Source organism: Podarcis filfolensis (genome assembly GCF_964270895.1).
Source record: "Podarcis filfolensis genome assembly, chromosome: 16".
Lineage (NCBI taxonomy): Eukaryota > Metazoa > Chordata > Lepidosauria > Squamata > Lacertidae > Podarcis > Podarcis filfolensis.
This window is the reverse complement of record NC_139620.1, coordinates 13,393,972-13,405,440: the sequence shown is the minus strand read 5'-3', so window position 1 is coordinate 13,405,440 and position 11,469 is coordinate 13,393,972. Positions and strand designations below refer to the sequence as shown.

At 42.9% G+C, this 11,469-nt stretch overlaps 1 protein-coding gene across 5 annotated transcripts; it reads right to left on the bottom strand.

The window, feature by feature from the left end:
• Positions 1–209: 209 nt before the first annotated feature.
• LOC310752123 (speedy protein 1-A-like) lies at positions 210–10,876 on the bottom strand. 5 transcript variants are annotated; one of them, XM_083591924.1, is made up of 8 exons: positions 10,786–10,876; positions 9,685–9,767; positions 7,354–7,617; positions 6,177–6,235; positions 4,325–4,410; positions 3,302–3,473; positions 1,571–1,856; positions 210–437 (listed from the first exon to the last, which is right to left on the bottom strand). In XM_083591924.1, the coding sequence occupies exons 3-8, from the start codon at positions 7,571–7,573 to the stop codon at positions 364–366; spliced, it is 897 nt and encodes a 298-aa protein (XP_083448050.1). In that variant the 5' UTR covers positions 7,574–7,617; positions 9,685–9,767; positions 10,786–10,876; the 3' UTR covers positions 210–363. The 5 variants fall into 5 exon arrangements, with proteins under 5 accessions (XP_083448050.1, XP_083448053.1, XP_083448051.1 ...); XM_083591927.1 differs by having other exon boundaries at positions 7,354–7,613; XM_083591925.1 differs by lacking the exon at positions 10,786–10,876 and adding an exon at positions 10,628–10,742.
• Positions 10,877–11,469: the final 593 nt, after the last annotated feature.

Here is an 11,469-nt window from a genome sequence, read left to right as displayed (position 1 = left end):
TAATCCTTCAAAAAGTCATTTCTAATGGCTCACAATTGGTAAACTTTATCTATGGCCTTTTAAATGTGTTTTTGGGAAGGGGCTTTATTGGTTTTTGTTATGTTATGTATTTGGTGTCCTTATTTTGTATTTTTATGTTGTAAACTGCCCTGTGGTCTTCAGATGAAGGGTGGTATATAAATCTAAATAAATAATAATAATACAAGTCATACTGAATAGCTTTTTTTAATACACAAGCAGACATTGCTGTGTACTTATGAACGTGAAGATAAAGTGCTTAATAAATAGATCACCGCAGACGTAGAGGAAGAACATCCAAATAATGCCACTCCAAGGAGAAAAATATTGCAGAGAGGGTTGTCTTCAGCCTTCGGACGCTATCAGATATTGGCAGTCTTTGGGTGTTCCTTCTGCCTCCATCACAGGTTCCTGTAGGCCTGCCCAAAAAAAAGATTCAGACTGAAACTATGCCTTTGGGAGTTTAGCAGTTATATTTTAGAAATATTGATTAGAAAGCTATGAATCCCTTAAGGACAGAAGCCTTCTGTCAGGGGTAGCGGCAGACTGCAGAGCCCATAAAATAAAGCAAGCTATAAATCAAGTGCTTTAAAAGGGTTCACAAAGTTATTAAATCCCCATTTGAAGGGATAGCCATCTTCCCAACAACACTACATCAGCCAATCCACACTAAATTCTGGTGCCGTACAGAGTGCATGTACACTGAGCAGAGTGCTGAACATATCAGCAATTCCAGATTACTTCTGTGTGAGAATGTTGCAAGATAACCCCTAAGAGAAACATTCTTTCCTTACTCCCAGTTGGTAGTTGGGCCTGAATGGAAGTAAATAATAATAATAATCTACCAAGTCTAAGTGTGCATATTTTCACTGTTTAACACACTCATTCTTTAATAGGAGGAGGCAGGGGAGAGAGATTTGCCAACAGGACACAACCGGGGTGCTCATTTACCAAGCAGTAACTTGCCACAGTGGGGTATGCATTCACTCTTAACTGAAGGTACTAGTGATCAGCTCACCACATGTTGGGATAATTTTGCCACACCTGCACCCGGATGTCTGGGAAAACAGGGGTGTGGTTAAACTTTCTTTAGCACCCAATGAGAAAAACCAGCTCAGGAGCAGCTGCAGCTCAAAAGCTATTCCAATATATTTTCAGTGGTAAACGTGTCTTAAAGCAGCCTTCCCCCAGCCTGGGTGTTTTGGATTACAACTGCTGCACTTGCTGGGGCTGATGGGTGTTGGTGAAGGCTGCTTTAAGGCTCTACTACGCATGTCCTCTGGGACTGGGACAGTTGGAAGGTATCAAATCTACAAGCCTTTTGTCAAACCCACATTGTAAACAGAGGAAGTTGCACCATCTTTCTGTAATCTTATCAGACTCATGGCTTTCTATGAATTTAATATTTGCTGTTTCAGATTCAAATCTCACACTGCACCCCACAACCACAAGGGAAGAGGGGAACAATTTGACAACACTTTCCCAAGCAGGAATGAATGCCGTATATTAAGAGACTCCAAAAAGCTGAAAGTTGGGCACCGTTACTACTTACTCTGCATGCTGTAGTCAGTCATCAGCAAAGGGAAGCCACTCAAACTCTGCTTCGGTGCTGTGGAGGGCAGCAAGTCACTGGCAGGAATACTGCTAGCAAGAGGTGTCATTATTCCAGCGTCTTCTTTTTCCAGATCAAACACACAGAGAAGGCAGACTGGGGGCGTAACGCCAGGCCCTCTAGGGAATAAGTCTTCTTCGTTTTTCAGGTAACTCCTCAGCGCCCCACTGTGGTGAATGGCTCGTTCACGGGACCAGACCCAGTGTGTGGGCTCCTTTAACATTATCTAGAAAAGAGGAAGCCCGAATCATCCCAAAAGAGAACTGTGTGTGGAAAACTTTGGGGAAAGAGAACCGAACATTTTGTGCCACGTAACCTGCCAACCTAGCAGTTCGAAAGCATGTCAAAGTGCAAGTAGATAAATAGGTACCGCTCCAGTGGGAAGGTAAACGGCGTTTCCGTGCACTGCTCTGGTTCGCCAGAAGCGGCTCAGTCATGCTGGCCACATGACCCAGAAGCTGTACGCCGGCTCCCTCGGCCAATAAAGTGAGATGAGCGCCGCAACCCCAGAGTCAGCCACGACTGGACCTAACGGTCACGGGTCCCTTTACCTTTACCTTAACCTGCCATATAGCATAGTCTCAAATCTCTGGTCCATTTAACTCAGTATGGTCAGTGAGAGGGTATAGCCTGGAGGGTCAAATTCAGTCCTCAAACCTGAGGTCATCACTGATTGTTAACAGCTCTCCAGGGTTTTATTCTTACAAGCAGGGCTTTTTTTCCAGGGGAAACTCACTGGAACTCAGTTCTGGCACCTCAGGTGGGTACCATTGCCATTCTAAGAGAAAGAGGGAGGTAGGTGTTCATGGTGAGTTCTGGCACCACTTTTTTCTAAAAATATAACACTGCTTAGAAGTATTGCCTACATGCACACACCCCTGCCCATACCTTCATTTCTGCAGACCTATTAACATGATCACCAGAAAAGGACATTAGCCTGCTGCTTTTTTGGTGGTCATCCTGCAATTGTGGAATAATGTTCCATACAATGTTAGGCATGGCTTATGCCTGGATAGTTTTATACAGACTTTATTAACAAGGTTTTTTTTGTCTTGACTGCAGAGCCTAATTGCAGCTAGGGGTCTGATTGTAGCTGCATACCCATTACAACTTTAAAGCACTTTAAAAAAAAAGTCTGGGCATTGCAGTTTACCCCCATGGAGCTACAATTCTCAGCAAACTACAGTGCCCACAATTATATGAGGAGAAAGTTCATTCTTTGAATGTGCTTTAAAGGTAGTGTGTATACACAGCCTATGTCGGCCAGTCATGGTAAATACATTATGCTGCAATGTTTATGTTTGATTGTTACTTTTAATTATATGGGATTCTTTTACTGAGTTGTTTTAAAATCTTATTGCTGTATTTCATGGGAACTGCCTTGGGGAGAATTTGTTCTTGAAAGGTGGTACAGAAGTTTGCTAAATTAAATAAAAATACAATAGACTTTCCCATTCGTACCTGAGATGCCAAGGACTGAACCTTGAGACTTTTGAATTTCCTTCAGCCATATCGTTTCTCCCCCACATCCCAAGGAAACAAATTCCAGTAGATCCCCCAGCAGGATGAGAGGATTATTCTGCTCTCCCTGCCACCACTAGTGCACCCAACTTCATTTATCTTAACACACCAATGCCAAGAACACAGCAAGTCAAGCGATCTGCAGCTAACCTCGTCACAGCAGCGTCTGCTAACAAATGCTCTGTACTTCATTTTGGCCCAAAAGCCATCCCGCATTTTCAGGAACTGTGGGAAAAGCTTCCTCCAGTTGTCACCAAGTGCCCAGGGGAAGATCTCATATTTGTAGTCCTCTGTGTCTTCTTCCATGTCATTTGCTAGGTACCTGTAATCAGGAAAAAGTGGTGTGGGGGACAGTGGAAAGCCTCCAGAATCCCTTCACAAAGCAATGGATGGTCTTCAAGCAGCAGACGGAGTTCATCAGAGAAGTTATGTTCCAGCTTATAATAAAGTTTCAAAAACTAAGGGGTCAATAGTTACTCACCATAGCCGATATCTTTTCGATATATCAAGGGTGGCCATGTGTTCTACAAATAACAGCCCTCTATTTGAAGTGTTGTCTGGTTCAACTCACAAAGAAGCCCAAGAAAGGAGAGTAGGAGGAACCCTGAAGTTGCCCCCCAACAATTAGCACCTGTATATCAGCTTAAGATTGCAGTCTTGGGGCCTAGATGCACATGACACTAATTGGGCTGCCCCTGATCATGTTCTTCAACAACCTCATTTGCAAAGAAAAAAGAAAAAAAAAATCACCTGCCATCATCACCTTTAGGAAAAACAAAAGGTCTACTTGCTTACAACAGGAGTTTTCTCTAAACCTATTTGCACTTTGGGGACAGGTGATTTTTGCTGCAATTGTACTGATGGAATTTGGGTGAGGAGGAAAGTTTGGCTCCCCTCTCCCCATTGTTACACTTTCCAGTTAGAAACAGGGGTCCTCTGCACCTGTAACTAAATTGTGACTGGGAGAAACTCAATTAGTTTCAGATGTTGTTAACTTACAGTGAGCTAATATAGTAACCTTTCCCCCCACTTTGTAAGAGGTGTTCTGCTGCACTAATAAATATGATGAATAGTGAGTATTTGGTGACATGGACTAAACTCCTAGCCTAATAAACATTACAGGTCACCTCCCCACATGACCGAACCAATAGAAGAGCATCAAAATAAACTTACAGAGCTATGAAGAGATTAGTCCGTGTGTATTCCTCCGTATGCAGGCCAGCACGTTTGAAGTACATCATAGTCATAGCTATAAGATACTGAATAAGACAGCTTAGCTTTAATAAAGTCTATAGCAGACCACAATAATAATTTAAGAGATGTGAAAGGAAGGCAAAAGCATTAAGAGGGTAGAAAAGTTAGCTACAAGACATTCCTCCAACAAGAAGCAAAGAATCAACATTATGCCCTGCTTTGTTGGTTGGTTACTACACAGGAAGGTTTTATCCAGAGTTCAGTCAGAGGTTTGTGGTGCTTTTTTTCACTTTACCAATCTTGATTGCAAATGGGCCTATCACTGTGATACTGTCTGAATGAAATTTAACTCCTGAGTTAAAAAGCAGTTCTTTATACAGCCTCCCACAACCTGGTATCCACTGGATGCTTTTGACCACAACTTCCATCAGCCCCAGCCTGCCATGATTGGTTGGTGCTAATAGGAATTGCAGTTGAAAACACCGGGAGGCACCAGGTTTTTGGGGGGTGGGCGGGGAGGCTACAGATAGTGAAGCAGGCAGTTTTGAAAATGGATTATATTTATTTATTGAATTCCTATATCCCACCCTTTAGCATCAAAACAATATCAGGGCAGATGTCATACTAAAACACAGATAGGCTAATCAGATTAAAAAACAAAACAAAAAAACTACCATTACAGTCTGCAATTAAACATGTAAATTGTTCCATCTGTCACACCATTAAAATGGTTACTACTACTAATGTGTAAGTCATAAAGAAAAGAAGTGTCTTCTGCTGGCAGCAAAAATTAAATAGTGACGAAGCCTGCATGACTTTGAGGTTGGGAGAGGCTGTTCTGCAACCAAGGCATTACCCCAATGAAGGCTCTATTTTGAAACCCCAAACTATGTTTGGCAATGGTACAAGCACAAGAACATCTGTGGTGCGCCTCAAATAGTAGGCAGGTGTGCTTCAAACAGCTGGGCCTGAAGCTATTTAAATCTTTGTAAGTCAAAGCCAGCAGCTTGACTTAGGTTCAGTAGTGAATGGGCAGCCAGTGCAGATTTTTAAGGACCAGTATTGCACAGCTGCACTAGTCAATACCTTGGGGTCTGCAATTCTCACTATTTACAATCTCTAAATTGTTTTTATGGGCATCCCCATGTACAGGACTAACTTGAGTCTCTAGAAATTGTAGCATCAAGGAGTACCTGCAGACTATGCACCCAATGTATCAGGGGGAACTGCAAGCCCGTTCAGAGTAGCCTGCTCACCTATTTTCTGGACCTGGGAAGCACCAATCACCTCAAAATTTTTGGGAATTCAGCTTCAGTTTATTGGTCTTCATCCAGCCTGTCACTGTCTTAAGACACTGATTAAGTACCTGTACAGCTTCTCCAAATTCAGACAGCACAAAGATAGACAGAGCTGGGCATCAGCATACAGATGATGCCTTGCCCCCCAAATCACTGTTCCCAATGGCTTAATATGCATGTTAAAAAGTGAGATATGAGAGTTGCTTTTGGTGGAAACTGGGATGCAAGCCATGTGGAGATGATTGCTTGAATATTTGTTTCAGAGGTGAGTAGATGGCAGCTCATTTACTTCCACTACACTCCTGCTTGAATTTATGTAAATAAAGCAATTACTACAAAAATGCTATTAACTTAACAGTGTTCTTCTAGTAACTGCATTGATTGCTCCCCTCTAGCACTCTCACTGAAAGAAGCAAACCAGAAATGTTGTCGTGAAATTTCCCACTTTGCTTTGGCATTCATATAATTAAAAAATTGAATGCCATGCTGTAATACTGAAAGTGTAGGGTGGAGGACTTGGGGGACACACCTACCTTATCTGAGATCCTGTAGCATGTATCCATTGAAAGGAATTCTTGTATCAAACTATCCTCTGATGAGAAAAGAAAGCAAAACATGTTTTAATCCATACCATTATTTGTGGGCTGTCTAAAGCTTTTATAACCAACTGCATCATGCAGCTTCAATGTATATTTGTGGTACCTGAGAAGCACTGTTTATTGTTACATTCAACCAAGCAGCCATTCTGAGCAATCCACTTTTCAAGCTTAACTACATTATAGATTAAAGTAGACAGTTTTCATCTTGCTGAGAACTGAATCAAAGGGTGAGAAGTATCTAATGAAGCTCATGTACAGTACAATTTGTAGGAGTCTTTGGGAAGTTTTGGGGGAAAGCTGGTGGTATTTTCCCTATTGGCTGCATTTGCACATTAACAGAAAACTATGGTTTTGTTTAAGCATGGTTTGTTGAACAAACCATGAGTTTTCTTCCACAGACAAGCATGCTGCAAACTGATTCTCCAATTCTTTTTTTTGTTTTCCATCTGCCCTGGCCTTTCATCTTTGTAGCTTGGGATGGCCTGGCTGAGCCATAACATCTGATTTCAGACATAACACCAAACCAAAGTTAAAATAACCAGGGTTTCTCAGCACAGTGTGACACCAGAAGACAAACTATGGGGTACCTCCAGACTACCAGTATTTTGTGTAAGGAATTTTCAAGGGAATACCCAGAAATGTTAGGTTTACACAATTAAAGTGGACTAAAGAACTCCATCACCCTAGTACAACAAATCCACTTTTAAAAAGAGAATGATTTATTTTTTTTGCAGTTAGGAAAGTGAGAGAGAAATGTATTGAGGCAAGCAAATGAACAAGATGTATAAACACAAGCAAATCAGGATGAATGTTCAGTAAAGAGTAGAAAGAATTTAACCTCATTGTAAAAGCTTTGTGCAAATAAATTGGTATGCATGTCCAAGCAGCAGCTCACCTGGAAGAGTCCATGGTTAGCCTGCTGGGAGACAGTCAAACGCACACCATTTTGCCTAAACAAGTAATGACTTAGCATTATCTGCAAATCAGGCTATTGACTAAGAACTGGGCAACATTTTTACTATACCCATTTAAAATTTGGCAGAGCTGCTAGGGACGAGAAAGTCTGCATGGTACCAATCTCTGGACAGGACTGTGGGGTCAGGTACCTCACCCAGGAGATTGAAGAAGGCCTCTTGTTCTTCTCTGTGTAAAAGCAAAGGTGGTTGCTGTGAAGTTTTCAAGGCTGCTGTGGTATTCTCTCTCTCAGGCCCCTGTGCATCACTGCTGAGTACCCCAACACCATGTGTGACACGCTGTCGTTGTCTTGTGCTCCCTGGCTTCACCCCTGTGGTGACCTCAGGAGGGACACAAGTGCTCTGGTTGTCCCGCATTTTTCGTCTCAAGTTGGAACAACAGAGGCTCAAAAAGAACCTTTCTGTGGAGGAAATAGTTTAGATTCCAAATTACCAATGAACATAAAATGCTATCTTCCCTCCACTAAGAATCTGGGACAATTTTGCATTATAGGACATGTTAAAAGAAAAAAAAAACCTGCTTCCTTTCCCTTATGGGGTATTCTGGAGCCCGTATAGAGTCCTTAAGTGGGTTCCCTCTTGGTAGGAGAAAATAACAGAGGCCAACCAGGGTATATTGAGAAGCAAAGCCTGATCTTTATTGCAAAGAAATAAACCGTTGCAACAGGGTCCCCACTCACCACACGCAGGAAGGAGAACCCAGAACAATGGTGTGCAAGCCCTTATATAGACTTTTGAAATTGCCCACCCTGTAGCCCAAGACCAACCCCACAAAACATCATACATACATCACAGAAGGAGGCTGTCTGCCAAGATATCTGATAATGGTCACTGATTGCATTACCTGGGCAGCCTGGCCATTCTTTTGTGATGGTAAATACTTTAGTTCCTGAATCCAGGTCACAGGCTCACCTTATTCATACATAAATACGTCCTTAAGACAGGATTTGTAAGCAAAAAGATAATGGGAAGGCTTTCCCCCACTTGCCTTCCGTACTGCAGGGGACATATGTAAGGTCAGTTTGGGAGAGGATGGCTTCAGGATTGCTCTCCTGTACTATTTATACTTATGTATGTGTTTGCCTTGTAGATTTATGAACATTTATTCTATATCTGAGACCTTAGAATTCTTATAATAGGCACGAGGACTGAAAATCTTCCCAGATGGGATTGCACACACCCTTTTCTGTATAAACGTTATACAAGTCGTAAATTCCTGTTAAAAGCTTGCAAATAGTTCAAGGGAACTGGAAAAACCAGAGGCTGAAGAGGACATGTGTTCCCATTTAGGCTGTCTCCTCAATGCTTTGGGCTGAGAATACACATACAAGCAAGCACTAGGAAGACTGAAGTCATTAAAACACAGTGGCTAATTCCCCGATATACTAGCAGGTTGTATCACAGAATAGGCTGTATTTTTTTTTATTTATTTCAATGTAAATATTTCCCAAAACTGCATCCCAAAACAATTTACAGTATTTCATACATTGCAACTTTTTCCAATGCAAGCTTTGAGCCCGGTTTTTATCACTCCTGGAGTTTAGACCACACATGTGACATGGGCACTAGGAATTGTAGCTCTGTAAGGGGTAAACTACAGTTCCAGGGTTCTTTGGAAGAAGCAATGTGCTTTGTGCTCAGCCATGGTCTGCAGCACAGGGCAGAAGCAACTGCTGCCAGCCACACACTATTCTGTCTAAAGTAACACTCCTGCTTATATCACTCACATGCCCAGAGGTTTAACCTGAGCCCCAGCTAGTGGGCTAACATATGCACTCATTTCTGGAATTTATTATGAATACAGGGACTCAAGGACTCAACACCACTTTGATATTGGGAGTAGTGAGTGCTGCTGGGCCACAGGCGTACATAGAAGCCAGTGTCCAACTTAGTGCACAGGTTCTAGATCCGGAGGATAACCAGTTACCTAGTTGCCTAAAGTGTATTTCATACATACTCAGAGGTACTCCTGTTGCTACTACTACCAAATGTTTCTGGAAGGGCACTCCAGATTTACAAGTATTAGGAAGAGAAGCTCAGGGTTTAATCTCTGACTGCACCAAACCTTTTAGTAACACCTGTAGGTGCTGCAGCACCTTTGGCCCCAGGTTACCAGACTTCCTGACACACACTGTTTATTATGTTTTTAAGGGGCTTGAAGGCTTTCTTTAACTGTAACAGACTGGCATGGCTATCCTGCTAGAATTACTTCTTATCCATCAATTACCCCCCACTTTGTGGGAGTGATAAACAAGCCATATTGCCAATGGCAGGGAGAGAAATAGCACCACTTCTAAAAAATGTGTGACCAACAAATTACTGAATTCCATTGGGACTATTATTGGCGGGGAAACCCAGATTTCAACCACTTTCATCACATTTTCTTTCCATTTGAAGATGGGGTAAGTGGAGAGAGAGAAAAAGAAAGGCAATATTGCAAAACAAAAATCAAAATCCTTCCAGATTACCATTGTTATGTTCTTTCACTGAAGTCTGTCACACAGGTGATTGGAGTTTCCCCAAGTACTTTCTTAAGAGGAGCAAACAAGACCTACCGATAAAAAACAGGTAGCATACATTGGTGCTGAAGAAAATTATAGAGCCCCAATTTCTGATGGGTCAAGTATTGGTGCATGTAACCTACTGATTTGAAACACAGTGAAGAAGCACTTCATTCTTGTAAGCTTTGAATCAGCCACAAATTTAAGTAATGGGCTTAAAATTAAAAAAAGTGCACCACCCAAAATTAAATGGGTGGCAAAGTCTGTCAGTAGGGAAGCAAGGATTTTGCTGAACTCGTTAAAATATAAATATATTGTGATTAAAAACTGGGGGAATCAAAGGAATAGTAAATAGTTCAGAGCAATACAAACACATATATCTAGCATTTCCAAATGTTAAAAAATTCAAGCAGACTCTAGTCCACAAACCATTAAAAAATGGTTAGGCCTTCAAGGTACCACAAGCCTATCGACTTTTTGCAGCAAGAGACTAACACAGCTTCCTATGGGAACACTTCATCCTGCTACACACAATTATATCACACATTTTGAACTGCAGATTGGGGTGAGGGGGAGCAGCTCCTTCACTACCTCCATTTTCCTCTCCCCACCCAAATCCTTCCATTAGCTCAACCTCCTGCCCAAAGACAAAATGCCAAGAAATTAAAGCTTTTGGTCTCTATTTTGTGGACCTTTTAAGTTTGCCCCCAACTGAAAACAAACCAAAACCAGACATATAAGGCCTTTGTAGTGCATTTCCTTCCCCCTCTAATTAAACCAACATGAGCTTCCATGGTTTAATTTTGCGGCTTATTTTACAAACAACCCTGTAAGGAAGCTCGCTTGAGGGGGTGTGTGGCATGTGCCCTCTGGGGGAACTAAAATGCCAAAAAGAGGAGGAACGGTCAACTTCTCTTCTGGGGAACTCAAGGGCGAGCTGACTTTGAGGGAAACACACCCAAGAAAAATGAAGTGGAGACACCCCCCCTTCTCTCCAAAGGGCCCCTTCCCTCAAAACACATTTCCCGCCTTTTTCTCTGCCTCGCCTCCCTTCCCCCTCCCTTGCACCTGAACAGAGCAAACCACCCAGCTCGCAAAAAGCCACAGGTGGGCGGAGCACCACGCTAAACGCCGTTTCACCTCACCCCACCGCCCGCGCGCGGCTTTTTTTATAGGCTCCGCCGGGGATCCTGCTGACCCAATCGCCGCCCGCGGGACGGGCGGAGGGAGGAACAAAGGCTATTGAACATCCAGTCCCCGCGTGCCCTTTCGCGAAGCTGTCCGTCAAAGGTTCGAGCCTCCTTGACGGGCAGTAAATCACTTTGCGAGGGTTCTGTGCGCGCGCGCGGGGGGAAGGGGGGCGCTTATTGGCTGGGGGGTGGGTGGGTTGCGAGCCGGGTGGAACGCGGCAGGGTTTACTTCAGAGTAAACAGGCATAAATAAGGCTGCGATCTTGCGCCCACTTGCCTGGGCGTTAGGCCCCACTGAGATCAAACGCCTGCCGCATGCTTCGACATCGCCCTGCAGGACTGCGCTGCGTAACGGGGGTTAATTTTGGGGCCTTTCTAGTAGCACAGGTGGCGGCGAACCCTTCCTAGCAATCACTGGGGGCTGCGGCTAATAATGGGGTTGCACTCCTACGTTTTGGTTTTTTAATTAACAAAATTTAAAAAAAAACATTTGAAAATGTGCATTTTGTAGTGTGTGTGTGTTCAAATGTTTTTTAAAAAGGTATATATGTTTATTTAATTT

Excerpts from the sequence above, each read along its gene's own strand:
- LOC310752123 (XM_083591924.1), bottom strand. The coding sequence starts at position 7,573 with ATGCGGGACAACCAGAGCACTTGTGTCCCTCCTGAGGTCACCACAGGG. Across the intron at positions 4,411-6,176 it reads GCTACAGGATCTCAGATAAG|TATCTTATAGCTATGACTAT; the intron begins GTAGGTGTGTCC and ends TGTCTTATTCAG. Across the intron at positions 3,474-4,324 it reads ACTAATCTCTTCATAGCTCT|GTACCTAGCAAATGACATGG; the intron begins GTAAGTTTATTT and ends TCCTGATTACAG.